General features: G+C 39.1%; 1 protein-coding gene across 20 annotated transcripts in view; it reads left to right on the forward strand.

Annotated features, from left to right (window-relative positions):
- The window catches only part of BAZ2B (bromodomain adjacent to zinc finger domain 2B), a 288601-nt gene extending 265066 nt beyond the window's left edge, over window positions 1-23535 (forward strand). For 14 of the 20 annotated variants that reach the window (XM_014599410.3, XM_019480276.2, XM_019480275.2 and 11 more), the window contains 10 exons: window positions 370-1037; window positions 1517-1793; window positions 1952-2107; window positions 2609-2769; window positions 3826-4136; window positions 4521-4656; window positions 10767-10913; window positions 16613-16878; window positions 17664-17807; window positions 22069-23535. In XM_014599410.3, coding sequence (XP_014454896.1) covers window positions 370-1037; window positions 1517-1793; window positions 1952-2107; window positions 2609-2769; window positions 3826-4136; window positions 4521-4656; window positions 10767-10913; window positions 16613-16878; window positions 17664-17807; window positions 22069-22222 — 2420 coding nt within the window. In that variant the 3' untranslated portion in view covers window positions 22223-23535. The remainder of the gene's footprint in view (window positions 1-369; window positions 1038-1516; window positions 1794-1951; window positions 2108-2608; window positions 2770-3825; window positions 4137-4520; window positions 4657-10766; window positions 10914-16612; window positions 16879-17663; window positions 17808-22068) is intronic. The other 6 variants (XM_019480280.2, XM_019480288.2, XM_019480289.2 and 3 more) reach the window with 3 other exon arrangements.
- The last annotated feature ends 372 nt before the right edge of the window (window positions 23536-23907 follow it).

The raw sequence follows: 23907 nt of genomic DNA on the forward strand, positions 1-23907 counted from the left end.
TGCATGCAAGTTACAGTGGTTTTTTTTACGAATGTCTGGGCAGAATTCTGGCCCTTTTGAAGTCAGCAATGGCAAAATTAATTTCACTGAGGCCTGGATTTCACCATGGTGCTTAATAAAGTTTGAATCTGTATGCAGTCATGCAGCATAGGACATTGAATATTTCTGTGTCCTTTTACAAACTGTTCAGAAACAAGTTAGGTCCCTCCCAGCTTTACTTCTCTATATGATAGAGTTCTTGAAATATTGCAATTTAGAGTGGAAGGAAGTGGATGATAGAGTTACTCTGTATATAAAAGTTATTATGGGAGTGGTATAATTAGTTCCATGTTTTGTGATATTTAAGTTTACAGTTTTTCAATTTTGTAGGTCTAGAAGAAATTGCAAAAGAGAAAGAGAAGTTAAAAAATGCAGAAAGCATACATATCAAAGAAGAGATGTTTGAGACCTCAGAGGAAAAATTAAACTGTTTAAGTACAACTCACTGTGAGCAAAAGGAAGATCTTAAGGAAAAGGACAACACTAATCTATTTTTACAGAAGCCTGGCTCTTTTTCAAAGCTAAGCAAACTCTTGGAGGTAGCAAAAATGCCACCTGAATCTGATATTTTGTCCCAAAAACCCAATGGCAGTGCAGCAAATGGGTGCATGTTGTCTTATCCAAATAACTCCAAAAACTCTCTCTGCAGCCTTCAGCCCACTGTTTCACAAAGCGGCACTGAAAAATCAGATCCTAGTAATCTTTTTAATCCCATTGCAAGTGGGTCAGGGAAGTTTTACAATTCTCCATTAGTTCCAAATGACCAGTTGTTAAAGACTCTTACAGAAAAGAGCAGACAGTGGTTCAGCCTTTTACCAAGGATACCATGTGATGACACCTCAGTTACCAATACAGATACACCAGCTGCTTCTTCTACACTAACTCCTCATTCACATCCTCCATCAAAATCGCCTTCACCAGTCCCATCCTCTCTTATCAGCTCTGCCTCTGCACAGAGTTCTATTGGATTAAACCCTTTTGCATTATCACCGCTTCAGGTAGGTAACTAAGTGCCATATAAGGTGGTAGAGGCCAATCATATCACTTAAATTGTAACTTTGTTCCTATTTTTTAGAACCTATTGTTTGGATGTAGTTCTCTCTTTAGCATTTTTTTTCTGCTGCTGAATACTGTTTCACAAACAGATTAAGATTGCTAGACTAGCAAAATATTTAACCTCTTGTTCACGATATTTCAAATAATTTGTTGTGGCACTGGCAAATTGGTAGGTGGAATGGAAAAACAAAAAAAGATAAAGGAAATTGAACCATTCAGAAACAACAGTTTTCTAAACATTCACTGTACTCTAGAAAAGGTTATTACATCTTTTTGTCACTTTAGATTCTGTAAACCAAGGGTCAAGGCCTCTTTCATGTTTTTATTATGCCTAAAATAATGGTATCTCTAATCATAATTCTACATTCTACTGTATTAGTACTTGTAGTAATAATGTTTTTTTTAAATATTTTTGGTGTAGCAGATGAAGACCGGATTGCCTATAATGGGACTTCAGTTTTGTGGATGGCCTACAGGAGTTCTTACTTCAAATGTTCCATTTTCATCTCCTTTACCTAGTCTTGGATCAGGGTTAGGTTTATCAGAAGGGAATGCTAATTCCTTCTTGACACCTAGTGTTCCAACAAGTAAAAGTGAATCACCAGTACCACAAACTGAAAAAGCAGCTTCTGCTCCCTCTACAGCAGTTGAAGTAGCCAAACCAGTAGATTATCCCAGCCCAAAACCCATACCAGAAGGTAAGTACAATCCAACAATATTTTGGGACTGTATCAATGTTGAGTTCTTCTGCTAAGGTATCCAAACTCATTTGCAAGATTTATATAAATAGATCTGATTGTACTAGTGCATCATTTTTAAAATGTTGTAAAGAATCTGCATACTTATCTTCATTCAGAAATGCAGTATGGGTGGTGGAGAATTACTGACCCAGAAGACCTAAAAGCTTTGCTTAAAGTGCTGCATCTCAGGGGAATAAGAGAAAAGGCCTTACAGAAGCAAATACAAAAACACATGGATTACATCACTCTGGCCTGCATCAAAAATAAGGATGGTATGTGATTGCTATGAATGTTACATGCATTAAATTGACTTAAGGATACTTAATAGAGGTGGGTTTGAGTACTCTTCAGTCCAGATTAGTTCTCAACAAATTAACGCAAAAGTTGCAACAAAGAACACACAGCCTTGGTGGGAGGATGTCGCATGTGCCTTTTAATCACTTTTGCTGCCTCTATTTTGGGCTGCTTCCCAGCCCAGGCTTGTAGCATAACCTAGTCCTGCGGACCTGACTAGGTTATGGTGACCCTTGGAGCTGTCTGGAATTTCTGCTGCACTATGTACTGCAGCTTCACCTTGACTCATTCCATCTGGCCCCAAGCCAGATATTACAGTTTAAAAAAAATAGGTATTCATCTTGGATGTTTTACAAGTAAATTCATATAATGATTCTGAAAGATTTCATTGAAGTAACACATCAAGATTCTTTTTAAATTTGTAAAAAAAATACAGTGTTCATTAACATAAAACAATACAATTTAATTATCAAATGCAGTTGCAATTATTGAAATAAATGAAAATGAGGAAAACCAGGTAACTCGAGATGTTGTCGAAAACTGGTCAATAGAAGAGCAAGCGATGGAGATGGATCTGGCTATTCTTCAGCAGGTGGAAGATCTAGAAAGGAGAGTTGCATCAGCTAGTTTGCAAGTTAAGGTAAAACTGACTTCCAGTAAAACCCATCACTAAAAATGCATTTACTAAACTGATACGAATTTAAAATAGATACAAACAGTTGTTTTACTCTTGGGTAATCACCTTCTCATTATTCTTTTGTGGTTCACAAATAGAACAACTCCAGTATAATTTGACTTTATTAATAATCATAGAAGCTGCAATGATTTCTACTTTTCAAACATAAAAGAAGTACATAAGCATTATTTTTGTTACAATTAAATCTTTAGATAAGGAAGTCACTTAGTAGCCGCCTCGCAAAATGCTTGCTTATAACACATGGAGTCCTGCACGTTTTGATAGCTACAAAGATTTGATGGAAATGGGCTAATTTTGCCATGTATTTGTAGTGCTTTGTGCTGAAATTGTGTATGTTTTGTTTTTTGTTGCTGCTCTTTAAAATACATAAAAAGAGCATTGACGCTTATTTGTTTTGAGGACTGGAGAATCATGGAATACACAGGGCCTTTTGTACATGCTACGTGGAACTACACCTTGATCTTAGCCAAAAGGCCAAGAAGATTGTGAGTCTGAAAGAGCTCAGGATTTCTCAGCTGCCAGTACAACTAGGAGGTTATTTAATGTGATTGTAGGCTCAGCACATTTATGTCTGCAGTCTGGGCCTTCTTGTTTAGGAAGGAGTAGTGTTGAAGGTTAGATATTAGCTCTGTGGCATGGGTTTGGTCATCATCTTCTGATGTTTGAGGTTTGGGTTCATTCTTTCTGCTGGAGTGACTGATCTATTTTGATGATCTGCCCCCAGAGACTAATGGAGCTTGATGTTTTCAGAGGGCTGTCAGGGAGAAAGCTGTTGCTGAGAGATTACACTGTTAATAGAGTGGTTGTACTTATATTTTAGAATTCATTATTTAAATACCTGAATATTTTGAGAGAGAATTTAAAGAACTGATGACCAACTACAGTATGTGCTAAAGATAGTACCCTATTTTAGGTTTATTCCATAAAACACTTCCATTATGTGCACACTTAGCCAACTACAGCAGCAAACAAATATGTAAACCTTTCTATTAAATATAGGGCTGGATATGTCCAGAGCCTGCATCAGAGAGGGAAGATCTGGTATATTATGAACATAAGTCAATTACTAAATTGCACAAGAAGCATGATGGAGAAAGTGCTGGAGGAGAAGAAGCCAGTACCAGTGCTCTAGAGAGGAAGAGTGACAACCCTCTAGATATAGCTGTAACCAGACTTGCTGACTTGGAGCGGAACATAGAGCGAAGGTATCTGAAGAGCCCCTTAAGTACCACCATTCAGATCAAACTGGATAATGTGGGCACAGTTACTGTCCCTGCTCCTGCACCATCCATTAGTGGTGATGGTGACGGGTAGGTTATTGAGATTAACTTGAAAAATTATTGTGCTTCTTTGCTAATTGGAGCCTATTTTCTATTGCCTGTTATCTATGTATCTTCTTGTATGTCTGATCCATACGGATCATGTTATTCTGCATGGTGCTTTGTAAAAATATTTTTTTGTTATGTTTGTTGATAATCCCGCAAAGTTATCTTACATTTAACTGGTTGTGACTAAGCTTTGAGGCACGTAGCCACAGTCTGTGCACTACATCAAATTTAGTTGCTTAAACCTTATACTTATTGGCTGTGTACGTTTTGTCATTGCTTGGCTTTCAATGTGATAATGATTGTTCCACGTTTAGACATCAGCAAACACGGATGTGACCTGCTTAATTTTTCTATATTTCAATGCAGAATGGAAGAGGATATTGCTCCAGGGCTAAGGGTATGGAGAAGGGCATTGTCAGAAGCTCGCAGTGCTGCACAGGTAGCTCTGTGCATTCAGCAGTTACAGAAATCAATAGCATGGGAAAAATCTATTATGAAAGTTGTAAGTGTTCTTTATTTAAAAAATACTGTAACTAAACTAATTTGCTGTATCCTCTTTTCCCACCTTAAGCTCTTAAACTACTCTGATTAGTAATGTATCTCTTCTAACTGCTTGTAAAGCTTACTACAGTTAAACTGTATTTTGTGCACTTATGAACATAAATATCACAGAAGAGTTGGTCCCCTTTTGCCAAATTCAGCCTCATGAAATTCCTATGATGAAAAGCCCTTCTACTTGTTGCTTTATTTAAGACAGCAATTACTCTTTGAAATTAATATTTAGGTATAAAATAAGCATTGTTGTGCCTCTCTGATGGAGGGCACCATGTTACTGAAAATTACTGATCTCATCCGTGACATTAATTTTATGGAGACTCAATGTCACATATTTTAATTAAGGATGTGATTTTTCAGAAAGTTGAGATGCTCCAAAATATGCGTGGCTTCTTTGCATGCCCACTTACCACAACTGCACATGCAAATTGAACAGCTGTACAGACAAATGGGTTGAAACATCCATTTCCTCATTACATGAGCCCATTTAACAAATAGAGCTGTGTTAATTGCATATACAAAGAAGGCATGCAAATGCATGTGTAAATATTTGCATGAAGCTTTGAACCTCAAGTTTCTGAAAAGTTAAGCTTGAAAAGAAGAACTTTTAATAATTTAGTTTTAAATATTTGCTGTTGAAACAGTACCGTGTAATGCTCCTCCTCAACTTGTTGAACTGTTGTTTAAAGCTAGCTCTCAACTGTGTTGTTACTTGAAGCTGGGGTCCCTATATTGGTGGCACTGGCTGAAGCATTTATTTAGCTACTGGGCCCTCCTCACATTTTTGAAGCAGCAATAATGCAAGTAATATCTCCTTTCTATCCACAGTATGTATTTTTTAATTGTAGATGGTTATCAAATGATGTTGTATAGATTCCAGACTATATTTTATGGGTGTATGTTAATAACAAAGGCTTATGGATACAAACGGAGTAGTCAAAAGACCATCCAAAGGGTTTAAGATGTAATGTTAGACCCTGATAGATTTTAGGCTAATTAATGTTTTTTCTGAATTGGTTTCATGGTATTATCCAAGAAACTTGGATATTCCATAAAAAGACTGAGGTCTAAAAGGTGTCGATGTATAATTAAAAAACCAGCCTTATTAAGTTCAGTTTCAACACAGAGAATTTCCTTTTTTTTTTTTAGTTTCAATTTTTACCATTTCTGTTTTTGAAGTTTAGACTTTGGATTGGAAAAACTAAGGCAATAATTGTCTAAAATGGATGCTCAACCTCAGGCCTGCAGCCACAATGCCATTGTATCTGGCCTGTGAGGGTCCCCACAGGTTGGGAAATTTGGAGGCAAGGAAGAACTAGCCACCCTCCTCTGCTGCCAAATTCCCGTGCCCCCTCCTTCAGCACAGCCAGGTAGGGGCTGGGCCATGCTGCCTTTACCCACACAGCCAGGTTGGAGCTGGGCCACACCCGCTTCTCTGTGAACTGCTAGGTTAGTGCTGTACTATGTTTGCTTCCCCCTTGTCCAGATGAATTGGGGCCAAACCTTGCCCCCTTCCCCCTGCAGGGCTAGATTGGGGCGGAGCCATGTCCTCTATCCCCCACAGGGCTGGCTCAGGGCCAGGTCATTCCCCCTCTCCCCCGCAGGGGTGGATCGGGGACAGGTGGCCCCCCAGCCTCCTCCACATGATTGGATGGGGCCTTCTCATGCTTACCCCAGGTGCCAGATCAGAACCACGAGTCACATCCAGCCTGTGGATGGACCCAGCACTGCCCAGGGAAAAAAGTTGAGCACCACTGGTCTAAAATAATCAACATTTTCAAATATTTCCTTTTTATTCATCAAACTAGTGTTTTAGATTTGGCAATGACAACCATTAGCTGAAGAGAGCAAGAGTTCCCATTCCTATGCTGCTTACTACTCTGTCAGTTCTCCTCCCTTTTGATAGCTTATCAAAAATATGTTTGTGCTCTGAAAATTTGCTTTGGAACGATCTTCCTTGTCTATTTCATTTACCAACTTTCAGCTTAGATAAATTAAAGTGGAGATTTAATGCAATTTTATAAAAATTATAAAAATGAATATAAATACCTATATATTAGAATTAATTTTTAAATATATTTTAATGTTGTTAAATAGTTAATAATACATATTACATATTTTAAAAGAATAGTCCAAATAAATGAAGAATCTGAAGTGGCTGTAGCCAGTACGCATTCACTCAGAACCTTTTCTAAAAGATGTGTTGCCTTTTTTTAAAAACAGCCCCCCACCCCCCGCCATGTTTATAAATATTTACAAATACATCTACTCCACCTAATGTCTGCATTACCAGTTTTTTAGGGATTTAAGCAGGTTGAATTAAGATTACGCTTAGGCCCTTGATAGACATTTTAACAGTGGTGCAGTTGGGACCAGATAAATTTTTTGTCCCATCCCAAACATACATGGCTTGAGGCACAGTGTTTGGGATGGGGCATAAAATTCCTCCCATCCCAATCCTGTCACTGCGGAGGTACCCATGCCCTGATTCTGCAGATCAAGCAGAAGGCAACTCTCTTCTAAACCAAGGGTTGCCCCCAGCTTCCAGCAGGTTCCTGACTTGGGGCTATATGGGGTGGATCTGACAATCAGTTATTATTGAACCCAGATCTAGAGGGACCCTAAGCTGTCTGGGGCTGAAGCTGACAGTTCCAGGACTGATTCAGGTCCCTGGACTCCCACCATCTTGGTGCCGTAGTCTGTTCCTATAGTGATGCTGACAACTAGCTGATTATCAGCATCAGCATATAGGTGGCTGGTGAGGTCAGGGCAGGAGCATCCTGGGATGCCAGAGGACCTTGAAAAGACCTGTCACCTGATGTGTGACATGCCACATGTTCAAATTAGAGCTTGATAAAAACCAGCTACAAAAATGTTCTACAATTTACAAGGGACATCTTTGTGTCTGGATGGCTATTTTTATCGCATGATAATTACTTTGCATGTGCATGTCTAAATTTATTGTGCAGTTAAGCAGTTGATTGGATAATAAATGTATGTGTCAGGGGCCTTAGAGCCAGTTCCCAATTTGTCTGTTATAGGTCTAAGTAATACTCAAATATCGAAGGCTGGTGGCAGATGGTAAGGTAATTGTGAGATTGGGATTTGAAGAATGTTATGCTCCATCCCCAAAATCATGCAACTTGCCATGCGTCAACTGCCAGCATAGAGAGAAATTCACGTTAGGAGTCCACAGAATTTTTTCTTTGCTCTGTGGGTCGTACATAAACTTTAGGGCAAAATGGTGTGAAGTTGCATGTGCAGCTTGAGAGCAGGGAGCTCCTAACTGCACAGTTGCCCATGTCATGTACTCTAAAATGGAGTGTGCAGCTTGGGAGTGAATAGCTCCTCACCCTCAAGCTGCTGCTTCTGTGCATGCCCACTTTTTAAAGGTCTGGGTCACAGCGAACCTGAGATCTGGGAGATGCTCTCTAATGTGGGGCTCACAGCACTCCCCTGCCTGCTTCCATGAATCAGGTGGGAGCACCAGGTCCACGGCTTGGGGCTGTCCCAGCTTAACCCCACTGATCAAGCAGGGTACAGCTATGTCGTGGACCCTGGGGCTGCCCCATGACAGATCCCAACATTCAGCTGAGCTTTGAGATTTGTCATGGGTCAGCCCTGACATGCCACACATTCAGTTTAAGGCATAATACAAATAAGCCTTGTGTGGCTTGTGTGTGGAGTAACTTTATGGCTTATTTGCTATATTAGTATGCCATAAATTTAACATTTGACAGGGTAACTGTTTATGGCATGATTAATGTAAGTGCACCTCAGATGTAATGTGTGCCAGGGACCTGACCCAGATCATACGACGCCTTTACACGGGCTCCAGGGTGAGGTGGGCACTCTTGGGAGCCACTCTAATTAAAGCGCCCACAGCATCTTGTGTATTCAGTGTCTTGTATTTCAAAATGGCAGTGGGAGTGCTTTAACTAAAGTTTGTTTGACAAGTTTAGTTAAAGCACACCTGCTGCCATTTTGAAGCACGAGGAGACTGAATACACATGATGCCAAGGTTGCTGGAGCATGCTAATTGGCACATTCCAGCAGACTCAGTTAATTAAGTCTATTCCAACATATGCTAATTAGTATGTGTCACAGCAGGCATAGGGCACATGTGTCGGTGCCCCTAGTTTTTGCTAGATAAGTGGCATGTAGTGCCATACAGATACTGGATCCTGATCCACCCTTGTGGTGAATACCCCCATAGGAAGTAGCTTGGGGTGGGGGGCAGCAAGTAGTACAGACTCCCATGTGCTCTTCTACCTCCCAGGACAGTGGCCTCTAACCACTAAGGCTCTAGGTATGGCAGAGGACACTCCTTACTCCTGTTGAACCTGATGCACTGGGGGTAGATCAATTAAAAGAAAGACTCTGTCTCTGACCGAACAAGGTAAGCAGTGCTGAAGAAGGCAGCTTCAGACTCAAACCTCTTCTCTGACAGCTCCTAGTGCTCCTTATACTTTAAATAGTCATTGCTTAGAATGTATAGAGAGCATCAGGAGCTGCCCATTGAAAGCGTGGTGGTGCTGTGTGCTTCCGTAAGTGGAATAGAATCACATTCCTGAGGCAAAACCATTTTTTGGCCATGTTTCCATGTGGCCATCAAGGCTTTAGACATCTAGTAGGCAGAATAGGATTTGTGCCTAGGTGTCAATTCTTTGTCCAGTTGTTAATGAATTAACCAAGACCTCAAAAAGGTGCACTGTTTGGAAAGCAGTAGATTCAGAAAGAACTCTAGAAATATAAGCGAACCAAAACTAGAGGCTGTAGAAAACTAAATAATTACTTACATTGTCTAAATGCTAATAGGTTAATTTAGGAGCAGATCAAAGCCTAATAGGTTTTTCTCATGGGTGTGCCTGGCCTTTGGATTCTGCCCTTTTCTATTTTTCTAAAGTATCTTTACGAATTTTTAAAAAGAAATTAAAAAATCCAAAAGGCAAATTTCAGATGGTTGTACGTTCAAACTTTATTGATGCTGCATTTTGGCACTTCTTTTTTTTTATGGAGCTCATTCCACCAAATAGTTGTTTCTTTTAATGACCTACTTCTGACTCTTAAACAGTTTTGCTTAGATGCTTCTCCAAGCCAGATGCTAACCTTCAATCACAGAAAGCTAACATGCACCACAGTATTTGCAAAATCTTCCGAGGGAAGAAAACAATAAGTATTTTTAAAAATCTTTCATTATGACTTTTCATGTCTTCCATTCTTGTGTAACAGGATCAACATTCACGCAGAGTATTTCCCCCAGTAATTTTGGTACTGCCATCATAACAGTTAGACTAGTTTCTCTGTAAAATTTTCTATAAAATGAAAAATTGTAACTGTAGCTACTTCTTGGCTGTATATAAGATCAGTTCCCAATAGAGCAGTGCCTTATACACAGACAACTAATACCCTCCCAGCTACTGAAGCAGATCAAGTAAAAGCATGAGGTTAGACTAAGCAGGTGGAGTTTGCCATATCAGTGCTGCAAAACTTGGAAAAAATTAAATCATAAAGGGAATAATTTTGAGAGCTGAGGGACTTCCTCTAAGGATGCTTTTTAGCCAATAGAGTTCAGCCCTGAAGACAGACACGAAGATCATTTTGCTTGTGAGTTCTGTCATGGACATAAGTGAAGAGGGAATCCTCTGTATGCTGTCAGGAGCTTTTGAGGTTATCAAATGTAAAATGCTTTGCTTGGGCATTTAATCAGCTGTAAAAAAGTATTCACAGCTCTGTATGCTCTAAAACATCATTGTTAAAGGTAGATGAACTTTTCAAGAGTGTTGGCATTTAGCCTTTGGATTATGTCCTCACTATATGTGAAATGCATATAAGTCATTGCAACCATACTCTTCAATTCTCTTGCTCCTTGTAACATATATATGGAGAGAGAGAATATACAGAAATATATAATGCATACACAGAGCTGCGGTTACTGTAGATGTTTAAGACTATACATGAAATAACCCTATTTATTTATACACATATACATACACACATATACAGACAATTCAAGAACACTTTTGTTAAATTAAAGTGATTTTTCATGTATTGTAGTACTGCCAAATATGTCGTAAGGGAGATAATGAAGAACTGCTGCTGCTGTGTGATGGTTGTGACAAAGGCTGTCACACATACTGCCATAGGCCCAAGATCACTACAATACCAGACGGAGACTGGTTTTGTCCTGCCTGCATAGCAAAGGTAATATTAAAGGTGACTGAAATGCTATTGACCTTCGTGAGTTCTCAATTCTGAGCTTCTCCACCAGTGACAGCTTCACAAACACTTAAAACAGATCAGCAATCTGCACATCTTATGCTGGTTTAGCGAACTGTTAGAAATATCCTCAAATATTGCAAAAGAACAACAGAATTTCATTACAGGTCTTAGCAACATATAAAAGGATATGGTTTACAGCTAGTTTGTTTGAAATGTGCTTATTTGCAGTTTTAAGTTTAATATTTTTTCTGTCGTTAAATGAATATCCTGACCATTCACCTTTAATACAGTTAATATAAATGTTGACAATCAAGTGCTTCACATCTTTTTAAAAGTAATGTAGTAGTCAAATACTGCCACCATTTCTGTCATTTTCAATAGAATCATAGGAAAGTAGAACTTGAAGGGGCCTCTCAAGATTATCTAGTCCAGCCCCCTGCTCAAGGCAAGACTTTCCCAGCCAAGTGTCTGTCTAACCTGCTCTTGAAAACTTCCAAGAATGGAGATTCCACAATTTCTCTAGCCTGTAGTGTGTTCCAGCGTCATCAATGACTCAACGTCTAGTTGGGAGGAGGTATCAAGTGAGGTTCCTCAGGGGACTGTCTGGGTCTGGTGTTGTTTAACATCTTCATTAATGACTTGGGTGGTGGGTTTGAGTGCATGCTTAGCAAATTTGCGGTCAACACCAAGTTGTGTGGAGTTGCAAACGCTCTGGAGAGCAGGGCTAGGATCCAGAATGACCTGGGTAGACTGGAAAAATGGTCTGCAAGAACAAGTGCCAAGTCCTGCACTTGGGACAGAATAATTGTGTGCACAAATACAGATTGGGGAATGAATGGCTAGGCTGCAGTACTGTAGAGAAGGACCTGGGGGTTACAGTGGACACTAAGAATAATATGAGCCAACAGTGTGCTCTTGTTGCAAGAAAATTCTAACAGTATCCTAGGTTGTATTAACAGGAGCTGAGCTGACCCGAGCAGGGTGCAGGGCCCAGGGCAAATCAGCCCATGTGGGGCCCCGCCCCCACTCTGATCTGGGCCCCAGACCCAAAGAAGTTGCTGCTGCTGATTGAGGCGGGGGTAGCAAACAGCTGGATGCGGAGCTACTGCTCTGCCCGGCTCCATGCCACCGCTTCTCCGCCCCATTCCACAGAGTCCCCCAAAGCGCAGGGCCCGGGGCACTTTCCCCGATTTGCTCCCCCTCCCCCCCCAGATGGCCCTGAACAGGAGTGTTATTTGCAAATCAAAGGGAGTAGTTCTTCCACTCTTCAGCACTGGTGAGTGCAGCCTCGCTTGGAGTACTGTGTCTAGGTTTGGGTCCCACACTTCAAAACAACGTGGGCAGTTTACAGCAGCAAAAATGATCAGGGGCATGGGAGGCAAGACTTATGAGGAAAGGCTGAAAGAACTAGGGTTATTTAGTCTGGAGGGGAGAAGATGGAGCAGAGGGGATTTGATAACAGCTTTCAAATACCAGAAGGGCAATTACAGAAAGGGTGTAAATGGGCTTTGCTTTGTGGCCTTAGGAGAGAGGACTAGAAGCAATGGTCTCAACCTGCAGCAGGGGAAATTTTGGTTGGAAATTAGGAGGAACTTTCTGATTATGAGGGTGGTCAAGCACTGGAACAGGTACAGGCTAAAGAAATTATGGAATTTCCATCGTTGAAACTTTTCAAGAGCAGGTTAGACAGACCCTTGGCCAGGCTGTCTAATCCAGTGGTTCTCAATTGTTTTTGTACCAGGACCCATCTGTAAACATTGGCCAGTCCCGACCCAGTAAATAGTTTAAGTAGAAAACAGCCCCCTGCCCCTGACGGTGCCCCTCACTCCCACTCCATAGGCCCCCAGCTCTGCTGGTGCCTCTCACTCCCAACCTGTGGCCCCCAGGTCCAGTGTATGGAGCAGGGGGTTGGTATGTGGACTGATGGGGACATGGGAAGGGCATGTGCCTCCCCAGATTTGTGAGGCCACAGCAGGCATGGGGCTGCAGGTTGGTTGGACCAGCATGGACAAGAGTCATCTCTGCGGCTCAGCAGGTGGATCCAGCACGGGAGGGCAGAAAGGAATTGCAAGACTTGGTGTTGCCACTGGAAGGACCCCCTGCCAGGTGCACTGCCAGCAGTGCAAGGAGTAACCAGGGGGAGGGACTGCGCTGCCCTCACCTCCTGCCGCCAGTTGCTCATACATTGAGCCATGGCTCTACCCTGCCATCATGGCCTAGCTGCCACTGCCCTTAGGCTGCCCACACTACCTTCACTCCACCTCTCCTCTGGCATAGAGTGGCAGCCAGGCCATGGAGGCAGCTGGCAGCAGGAGGAGGTGACAGCAGTGTAGCACTCCCTGGTCCTTTACTCCACACACTGCTGGCTGCGTGGCTGCCACACGGGTCCCAGTGGTGACAGCAACAAGTCTTGCTGTTCTGCTCCACCCTTCTGTGCTGGGTCCTTCTCGCTGGTCCGTGGATGTGGCTCTGGCCCGTGCTTCCCCATGGCACCCTGATGCATCATCTATGCTCTACCCCCTGCACCTCCTGTCCCATAGACTTACCTGCGGAAGCTGCTCTCTGTGCTGTCTGGCTGCCACACACATGTGGTGCCCCCTGCCTGATTGCCCTCCTCCTGCTCCCCTCAGCCCCAAGCAGCCCCTTGCAGGCTGAAACTCTGCCAGCCTGCAAAGGGAAACCCACCATTTTCCACATTTTTCTCCTTAAAGGAAAAAATCTGATTTTCCACATTTTTCCATGATTGTTTGTGACCCTTTCATATATTCTTGTGACCCAGTTTTGGGTCATAACCCATGGGTTGAGAAATGCCAACCATTTTTCCAGTCTGGTTTAAGTAGGTATGCTCCTTCCTTAAGCAGGGGCCTGGACTAGATGACCTCATGGGTCTCTTCAATCTCTACTTTCGTATGATTCCTAAGAGAGATCAATTCAAACACATCCACATAGTTCTTGTGTAAACCTACCATAAACTTTCTGACCTCATGAGATGTTAAGTAGCTCCTGAGAGCTTCTAGGCACTGTACGGACTTCAAGGCATGGAGCACACATGGGGTCAGGCTTTGTGTGAAGACATTCAGTCCATTTCCAGCCCCCTAAATTGAACGACCACACAGTGGTAATGACTAAGTCACCATGCCTACACAAGTATAAATGTGACATGAGGATATTTCCCTAAACTTGGGGCAGAAAAAGAGAGACTTTTGTGTGGTTATAGGATAAGTTTATAGTTGTTTATCCTTGTCATTCTGTTTCAAAGCAAAAGAAATTTGCTTACAGTATTCTTCTTCCATATAATTAATTTATCTAGTCCATCTTGGATAGCTCATTCAAATATTTCAGCCATCCCAACTTAATTGGAGCCAAATGTTTCAGCAGTCTGTTAATGAAGTTCATGTAATTTTGTTTTTTTAAATATCTTGTTCAAGCCAACAAGGTTAGTGCTAGAGGTCAGTCTTTTGGCATTTTCCACATTCATTAGAATGTTCTTCATCTCATAACTTGTTAGATTGAATGCAGTTGAGTTACACAAATTTAGGAAATTTCATTTTTTTTAAATGACTAGCAACTTGCATTGTCTAGTTTCACATCATCTTTCTTCTCCTTGAAAGATTGTGGTATTTTCAGTGCAGATTTCAGACTTGTAGTCAGATTGATCTTTCAGAGTCAGTAAGATGCAGACATATTTATCTCATCTCTTCCAGTTTGTGTGAATAACTTTTGAATTACTCCTTGCGTTTAGTTACGAGTTTTGCTGCTATTAATCTGCTAAATTGTTAGTTTCTTTTCTATTCTCATGCATCTGGAGTTGAAACTGAGGATTTCTTAGTCTTTAATCAAGAATGGAACAGATAGAATTGGAAAGTAGAGATGGAAAAGACTGATTAGATCATCTAGCTGTCTCCCTTCCAGCTTTTTTTCTTTATTGTAGGCTGTTTTGTTCCTCTTTTCTCTGGTGTGTTGCCCAGTCCACTGTAAAATCTCAGAATACCCTCTTTTTTTAGCACACTGTTTCAGAGCCCAATAAATCTTCCTGTCTTTAAGCTTTAGTTAGCTTTCATCTTAAATATTCTTTTTTGTTTTCAACCCATTGTCCCCAGATATTTCTATGTTATTCTAAATACTCTCTACCTCCATTTTGTTCACATCATTCATGTACTTACCTACAACACCACTACAGGAAAACGTAAGTTACAGACATCATACTTACATAGCTCTTTTAATTATTTAAAAAAAATTTAAATCAGTCTTTCTGGTTGCATGGCTTTTCTTTTAAACCTTCTCTAGTCTTCAATATCAATCCAGTAACATAGGTTGCTTGCAGACGTGGAAAAAAAAAGAAAAATTACACTTTACTTTAAACTTGGTGTGCTCCTGTGCCAAGCCCAATGGATGCTTGGAAGAGGCATCTCGTTAGTTGGACCTGCCTTTCCAACATCTGTATAGATCGGGCACTTCAGTGGGGCTTTTTTGGCACTTTATCTAATAGCTAATTGAACAGCTTTAGATGAAAGTGCCAAAAAGCCCCGCTGAAGCACCCAATCTATACAGATGTTGCAGAGCCGAGTAAAAACTAATATGCTGCTTCTTCCAGTAAAGAGCAGGTTTGGTTGTTTGTTTCATGTCTGTCAGCAGCCATAATCACTTCGAATGAATATAGTACTCTAATTGTGTTTACAAAGTCCTTTATAGGAGGAAATCTTTAATTCCCCAGTCTTTTAACCTGATGTCTTTTTAAAAATAAATTGTAAAATCACATTGACTGTTCACGCAGCAATAAATTCATGTCAACTTTCTTGTCTGTTACTATGCTTATGGCTTTTTCAGCTTTGCTGTTCCTTAAGGTTCTCATTTCAGTTGGTTATATATTTTAGTCTATTTTAATCCAGATATATTTAGATCTTACATTTTGCCAAATTGAATCTTATGTTTCTTCAGCTTGTACTTGTAATTTCTTTTGGTTTCTTATATTTGTTCCCACTCATTTACAACTCCTATTAATTTAATGTCAGTGTCAAATGTAATTAGTATGGTCTCTACTCTTCCTCAACTCAGAAGAGAAGTTGTAAGATTGGTACCCATTGTCATGTGCTCTTCTTATCCTCATCTTGCCACATTGGTGTTTCTCATCAATTGCCATTAAAGTTCTCTTTATTTATGCTATTTTACTATTTTTTTCATTACTGCTTCAAGATGCAGAGGAGTGGGATTGTTTCAGATATTTCTGAATTGTTATGTCCTCCAGTGGATTCTTGAACAAAGTTTGTGGATGGGGTTTTTTTCCCCCGAAGAGACTGGTAGTGATTTTTTTCCCCCCACTTTTTGGGATGTTCAGCTTCAGAAACCATAAAACAGCCAGTTTCTTAGAGCCTAGTTGCTCAAAACCTTCTGGAAATCAGACTGTTTTGTAGTGTCCCAAGTTGGAAACACAAAGTCACTAGTTATTTTTTCAAAATATTGACTTACAGATTTTTATATGATTTCTGGATTTCTTTCAGTCTTCTGGTTTTAGGGAGTAACAGGAAGTAAACAGTCTACCTTTTCTGTCATTCATAATAAATGCAATGATTGGTTTGATGATAGTGTGTCAGAAATTTACTTGTTTTCTGATATTTACCTATAATAACAACTGTTGTGTTGTTGCTTAGTTTTGTTATTTATTTGAATCACCTCTCTTGTAGGCAAGTGGTCAAACCCTAAAAATAAAAAAACTTCAAATCAAAGGGAAAAAAAGTAATGAACAAAAGAGAGGCAGGAAGTTATCTTTAACAGGAGATACAGAGGATGAAGACTCTGCAGCTACCAGCAGCTCCTTAAAAAGAGGAAAGACAGACCCCAAAAAGAGAAAAATGGATGAAAATATTTCTGTTAACCAATTAAAACAAGAAAGTTTCACTCCTATCAAGAAACCTAAAAGGGATGAGTCCAAGGACCTGGCTTTATGCAGGTATTGTCTGTCCATCTGTCTGCTTATATAGTGATAAACGCTAAATTTGGGTAAGCCAAATAGCATCTGCTCCGGTATGGTAATGGGAGGGAAGGAAGGGAAAAAAAAGTCCAGTGCCTATAGCACATGAACACAAAAACCAATAAGAATTTGGCAGCAAATACTGGAACCACCAATGTATGTGTGGTGGGAGTATTGATGCTTGGCCCCTTATGGACACCCCTGGGTGGGGTGTGACCCTGAACTACCCTCTGATTTCCTGCATGCTAGAAAGAGCTGAAAGGAAAACAATGAGAAGAGTGCTGCATAGACTTCTTAAAATATAATAAATATGGCTGTCCATGCCCATCGTGTCTTCAAGATGTATCATACTTGACAATAGAAGGTGCCTCATAGGACTACACCATATCCCCTCACTGGTGTGGTCCTCCCTTAAAAGTGGTATAATATAGCTTGTAGACTGGCTTAAGAGAGTTGGTGTAAATTCTCTTTTAATGTAATATGTTAAGGTCTATACTGTGAAAGATTTAAAGGGGTGGGTTTTTTTCTTGTGTTTGAATAATAATTTTGAATTTCTTTCTCAAGAATTTGCTTAGAGATAGCTAAATAATAAATTGGGAGCAATAAATACGACTGTTGACATTGTCTTCAGTACTGTACACAAAACACTGTTGTCCCTCAAAGGAGGAAAGATTGACGAGACAATATGCATATATATAATGGTGAAGAGTATTTATTAGGGGGAAAAAGCTTGAAATATTTGTTTTAAACTTTGTTCTATTTAGCATGATTCTGTCTGAATTGGAAACTCATGAAGATGCATGGCCTTTCTTACTTCCTGTAAACTTGAAACTTGTTCCTGGTTATAAGAAGGTTATTAAAAAGCCTATGGACTTCTCTACCATCAGAGACAAGCTAAGTAGTGGACAGTAAGTAAATATTTGCTTGTTAAAGTTGTGATCATTCATCAAATAGTGGTTTAATCATTCATAGTTCTGCAATTAAAACTGCAGTCATTAAATACAATAATTAACAAGAGTTAACAAGTTATAATTAACAAGTTATTTTTCTCTCCCATCCTTTCCACATGGAAACAGATCTCAGCTCTGTGGCGTCCTCTATCATTTCTTTCCAGTTTATATCTGTGCTCTTCAGATCCCTCATTGAAGCCACCACCTAGTCAAGAGGAAGAGAGAGGCACTTTCTAGAGTCCATTAGTTCCATGCAAAATAAGCTGTAAAAAGGTTTGCTTAAGGAGATTCAAACCTCTCTCCTACATGTATGAGAAAGATTCTGACACATGAATATACACACTGGTAGCTATTAAAAGGAACTATAAATCATTTCAATCATTCCTCAGAAAATACTCTACCAAAGGGGACTACTCTAGGCCTGGTGTACCTAGTCAGCAGGCCAGGATAGGCAATATGAAGCAGAGCAATGAAAAGGAAAAATTTTCTTCCCCATAGTGCTATTACATTGACCTCCCAGCAGACAGTATTGGAAATATGACTTGACATTTCTGAGGGCATCATGGAGTCATAAATGCCCCAAATACAAATGCAGCAGTAAAAGTTTTCCTTCTACTGTGTTACCAGTGATTACATAGTTATATGGAAGAAAAATAAGAAAATGTAGTTGTGCATAGATGTCTGCAGATAATAGGAAAGTCAAGCAGTCAGGAAAAACAGACACTAAAGGAAACATAAAGTAAGGCTTTCTTTAGATAATTTTAAAAGAATGTTATCTTGGTTTTATAACGAGGTGAGTTTCTGGGTCTCTGTTATCATAAAATTCCACCTGTCCAAGTGTATACTTTGGGCATTAACCAAACGATCTATTTGGAATTGCCCATATTTATTTGCATACCACACATTCCCAAGCAAGACATGCACGTTGTTTTGGGAAGGCAGAATGAAGAAGAAAAGTTTTTTCCTTGGAAAAAAGGGTGGGCAGTGAGCAGTCTTATCTGCCACTGCAGGGGCTCACAGGCTCTGCAGGTTCCAGTCCTCTCATCAGCCTCACTCCCATCCCTCTGTGGGAGATACTTCTACTGCAACACCTACAGGGTTAATCCTTTCACAGTCATAATATAAACATGTGGTATGCACATGAATAACTTTTACTCATTTAAGAATTGCAAGTGAAGACAATGAATGGCTAACATGAGTAAAATTACTTATAAAATGGTTTACACTGACTACTTTAGGTCGGGTGTAAATTATGAGCTGGAGTGTTGATGAAGAAATTCTGAACACAAATTGTAACATAATACTAATGTGCCTGATTCCCCATTGTCATGAACCTTGAAATACTGCTGTAGAATGCTGCTGACATTGAGGGGAATGCAGATTGTGACATTTTGAGCCCACTTTGAACAGGGATAGTTATTTTGCACTGCCTTGTACCCTGCTGGAGACCTAAGGCCAGGTCTACACAAATAGGTACACAAACTAAATTAAGCTGTGTTTTTGTATCTTTTTTTAAAATTTGATATTGATATAGTTGGACTGGTGTATCTTTTATGTGTAGATAGTCTTGTATTGATTCAAATCCTTGTTTATTTTTGTTTAGCTTGGACTGGTAGTGTAAATGCAACCTGCATGTTAATTGATCCACATATTAAGCAGTGTCAGAGTGTCTATATAAGAATGTATACCACTTTAACTAAACTGACTTTAAAACCAGTTTTAATAAATGTCTGTGTTAGGCAAGATTGAAATCCTCAACATAAACTTACAGAAACCAACTGTCTTGAACTCATTCTCATAACAAGGAACTGCAGCAATCATAGTTCTGATTCTGGGTTCCTTCCTTAAGCAAGCCTCCCATTAAAATAATTGGAATGTATTCTTGACTGAGAACTATATGCTTGTCCCAGGAACCTAAAGTGCAGTGTTTGTGAAGACTATTCTGTGCATAGATTAATGTAGTCTTCTACTTTTTGCCCAAATTTTTGCCCAAAGATGCTTTAATTTTTGCCTGAATAAGTTTTTTTTAAATGAGTTTGATATTGAACACACTGCTGTAACATGGATGAGGTTACACGCAGCAGAGATGATCCAAGAATTTTGCATATCCACATCATTCCCTAAAATATGGTAGAGCACAAATACATCTTCTGTAAATCATGTAAAAGTAGATTAAGGGAGATTTACAAATCTATACAGCTAATTCAATTAATGTTTTTGATGCTGAAATTTGTTTTCTTCCTATCTAGTTATTTAATATTTGCCCATTGTTGTAGTGTATGAGTGGTTCTAGTTATCATGCTAAGATGTAAACACCAATATGCTTATTAAAAATTAATATAACATAATCATCTCCTTTTCAGACATCAGTAACTCATAAAATAAAATTGACTTAATATAAAAAATGCTTATATCAGATTATGGCCTGAGAAATTACAAATTTGAATATTTAAACTAAAATAAATACTCATTGAGAGAGTTATTTTGATTGGTTAACATTCTTCGTTTTGTCTTGCTCAAGCTAGCATTGTGTCGATATCTTTCGTGTGATGAGGATTGAGGATTAAATTTCCAATAGCAGGAAATCATGAAAAAAGGAGCAGAGCCAAGCTTATGCAGGAAATGAGCTCCAATTAATGAGGCTGTGAAGAGCTTATGAGCACATGCTCTGACGCATTCTGATTAGAACTCATCGGAGCAGACTCTGTGTTGTAATCAGAATGCTCCAGCGAGTTGCGGTGTCTTGTGTATTTAGCATCCCACATTTCAAAATGGCAGCGGCAGCACTTTAACTATAACTCCCAAGAGCCACTCTAATTAAAATACCAGTGTCCCCCCCCTCCCCCCCCCGAGCATGTGTATAGACGCACAAAATGTCTGCAGCTAGTCTACTACCAGTCATTTGTCCTGAAAGAAGTGGCCAGCTGGCCACAATCTACCATTTGGGCACTCTTTGCTGTGTGGCTCCTGGTACCACTTGTTTCTGAGCGTGGGTGTTTTTTTCTACTACTTTCTTCTCAGTATTGATTTGTGGAGACCTTGAGTTACAAACTGTCCCTACTGGAAGTCAGTTATAGCTTTACCATCGACTCCCGTGCGGGATTGGTTTCTATTACAGAAAACAGACCTGCAGCATATACATATAAATGTGCACAGAGCCTTTCACTGTTTGGAGTTCCTAGTACATTGGAAATGACACACTGCAATTATTATGCTCAGGATTTGCCTCATTATGATATTGATAAAAGTAATGCAGCATTTATGTTTGGCAGACAAGGTTCTTTGGGTAGATGTGATATCTTTTATTAGACCAACTAAATAGTTGGAAAAATTGTTTTTTGCAAGCTTTCAGGCACAAGGTGGTTGTGCCTGAAAGCTTGCAAAGAACAATTTTTCCAACTATTTAGTTGGTCTAATAAAAGATATCACATCTACCCAAAGACCATTGTCTGCCTATGTCCTTGGACCAGCACAGCTACAACCAACAACTGTAAAGCATAGATTTATGTTTGATAATTTATAGTATGATGTTTTCATTCATTTTAGTTTGGTAAAATTCCTTTTACTGAAAGTATCCATATAAATGTGTTGTGAAATTCTCTCTCTCCCCACTTCCCTCTCTTTCTCATACATGCATGCATGGTCTTATGCAAAAATACATGTATAGAAATTCTGATATATGCTTCCAGCCATTCATAAAACAGTCTTTTGCATATCTGATAGTTCCTGTCCTAAGTTAATGCTGCTCTACTTATCCTTTATATTCGATATCAAAATTGTGTACTGTATCAAGAGAAAAGGTTGGAAAATGGACTCACCAGTTGTTTTAAAACAGAAAACAATGTAGTTCAAGAATGGGTGAATAAAATGGAATAGTTTCTTATTATTTTAACCAGAAAAAACTGGGGGGAAGAGAGTTGAAAATTGGTTTTAGTTCCAGTGCAGAATTGGAATTTTTTCTTAGCGATTGCACTTCGATGTGAACATTGAAACTAATGGCATAGTTTATTACTTTAAAAGTTCTCTCTCTGCAAATACTTAATATTAAAACTGGAATGGTCAAATATATAATTAAATGTTATACAGTGAATACTGAATATTTTTCTGTTTAGCTGTAACTGTGTCTATACTTCTATATCTCTTTTTGATAGATTTAGTTTTTATCATAGGGTTTTTTTGTTCTAAAGAAAAAACGATCCTTCTCTCTCTGTTCTTTCAGGTACCCAAATCTTGAAGCATTTTCCCTAGATGTCAGACTTGTTTTTGACAACTGTGAAACTTTTAATGAAGATGATTCTGACATAGGCAGGGCTGGCCACAACATGAGGAAATATTTTGAAAAAAAATGGACAGAGATTTTCAAAGTGAGCTGAAGTTATCAGAACTCCAATATTTTTCCTTAAATAAGGACAAATGAGACCAGCAATGTGAACTATATTTACATAAAAGTGCAAGGCACATGCATAACTAATGACTGTTTTTTTCCTTAAAGAAGTATCACAGAAGAGTGATACTAATTCTAAAGGCTTCACTCCTACAGCAACCATGGCCCTTGGTTATTGGTTTGTGTGTTTTATCAAACTAATTTAGGTAGAACAGGGAAGCACACCCAAAGAATTTCAAAGAAAGGGGTGTTATAGTGCAATAGCAATTTAAAATTTATCAAAACGCACTGAATATTCAACCACCAGAGCTCTACTTGGGGAAATGGTTCTCTTTTCCCTTTCAATAAATATCTATTTTTCATTTTTTTTACTTTGTAGTTTATTTTTTAGTGAATGTATTTAATTTTATGAATTATTTATGATTAAACAGCATCCAGAATCTTCGTTTTCTGTGAAAAGGAAGAATTAGAAAAATTGCTTTAAATCTTGAAAATACAACAAGGAATGTTTTAAAATATAAAACAAAGCCAAGTAAAACTGTTTACACTGATGTGCTGTGAAAGCACTAAAAATTAAACTTTACTGTAGAGTTACAAGTACATTTATATATATGTTGCTGCATCACTTGTGTAGTTAAATTGTATTTCAAGACAGTGAAGAAAAATTGAGACATATGTATATACTGTTCATTATTGTTTATATTAAGTCTTGTTTTAAATATGTATGATGTGTACATATTGTTTGAAGACATTATTGTTTATGCCTTAGAAGGACTGTAGCATTTTATTTTAGTCTTAAGGTAATTATAGCTATACGGCTTGTACAGTAATTATCCTCTACCAACACTGTGGAGTCTCCTTAATCTTGGTAGTGCCTGCCTTCAAAACAGGGTGTAGGGGATATTAGTTTTCCATTTTTCTATTTTGTTATATAATTTCAAGCCACCAGGGCCTCAAATTCAAGTATAATCATTTGTATCCATGTGGAAAATAAATTGTGACAATTTCCTATGCGCGTGGGCGCGCGCACACAGTATTTTTTCATAGAAACATTTCCCTCCATTTGCCTTGCCACAGAAATAACAAAAGACATTTGTAACCACTGTGTTTTATCTACTGTGTGTTGTGGTGGCCTGTTGGGGGCAGATAGATCAGAATTTTTTTTGTACCTATGTAAGAGTACTTGAAGTTTTATTTAAAACAAAATGTTGTGGAAAAGGTAGCATTCTTTTTTTTTTTAGGAGTGTTATTTTTCACTAGTATGTGTGGCACGGATACAATAAAAGACTGTTTTACAAACCAGATTATTTTGGTTATTTTAATATTCAAAGAAGTATGTACAAAGAAATACTTTTAAAATGACCTTTAGGGACTCATGAGTTCGTATTTTGGTGCATCTTATCCTCCAGGCCTCTTAATTAATTTTTGGCAGCACAGAAAGAAACAATTGTCAGGTGGTCAGTTGAGCACAGTTGCACCTACAACCAGCTATTTGAAGTTTAAATAAGATTGGTTAAGATCTAAGACTAACACTTGGTTGCAAAGAAATTCATTCTTCTTAGTATTCACTCTTACTTCAGTGTGTACATATGCAGAAAGGTGTAGCAACTGCTGGGCAGCTCGCCACTGCAAATTTGCTTTTTGCTATGTTCTGGGAACTTTTCTGGGTCTATG

The sequence above is a fragment of the Alligator mississippiensis genome, chromosome 4 (genome assembly GCF_030867095.1).
Source record: "Alligator mississippiensis isolate rAllMis1 chromosome 4, rAllMis1, whole genome shotgun sequence".
Classification (NCBI taxonomy): domain Eukaryota; kingdom Metazoa; phylum Chordata; order Crocodylia; family Alligatoridae; genus Alligator; species Alligator mississippiensis.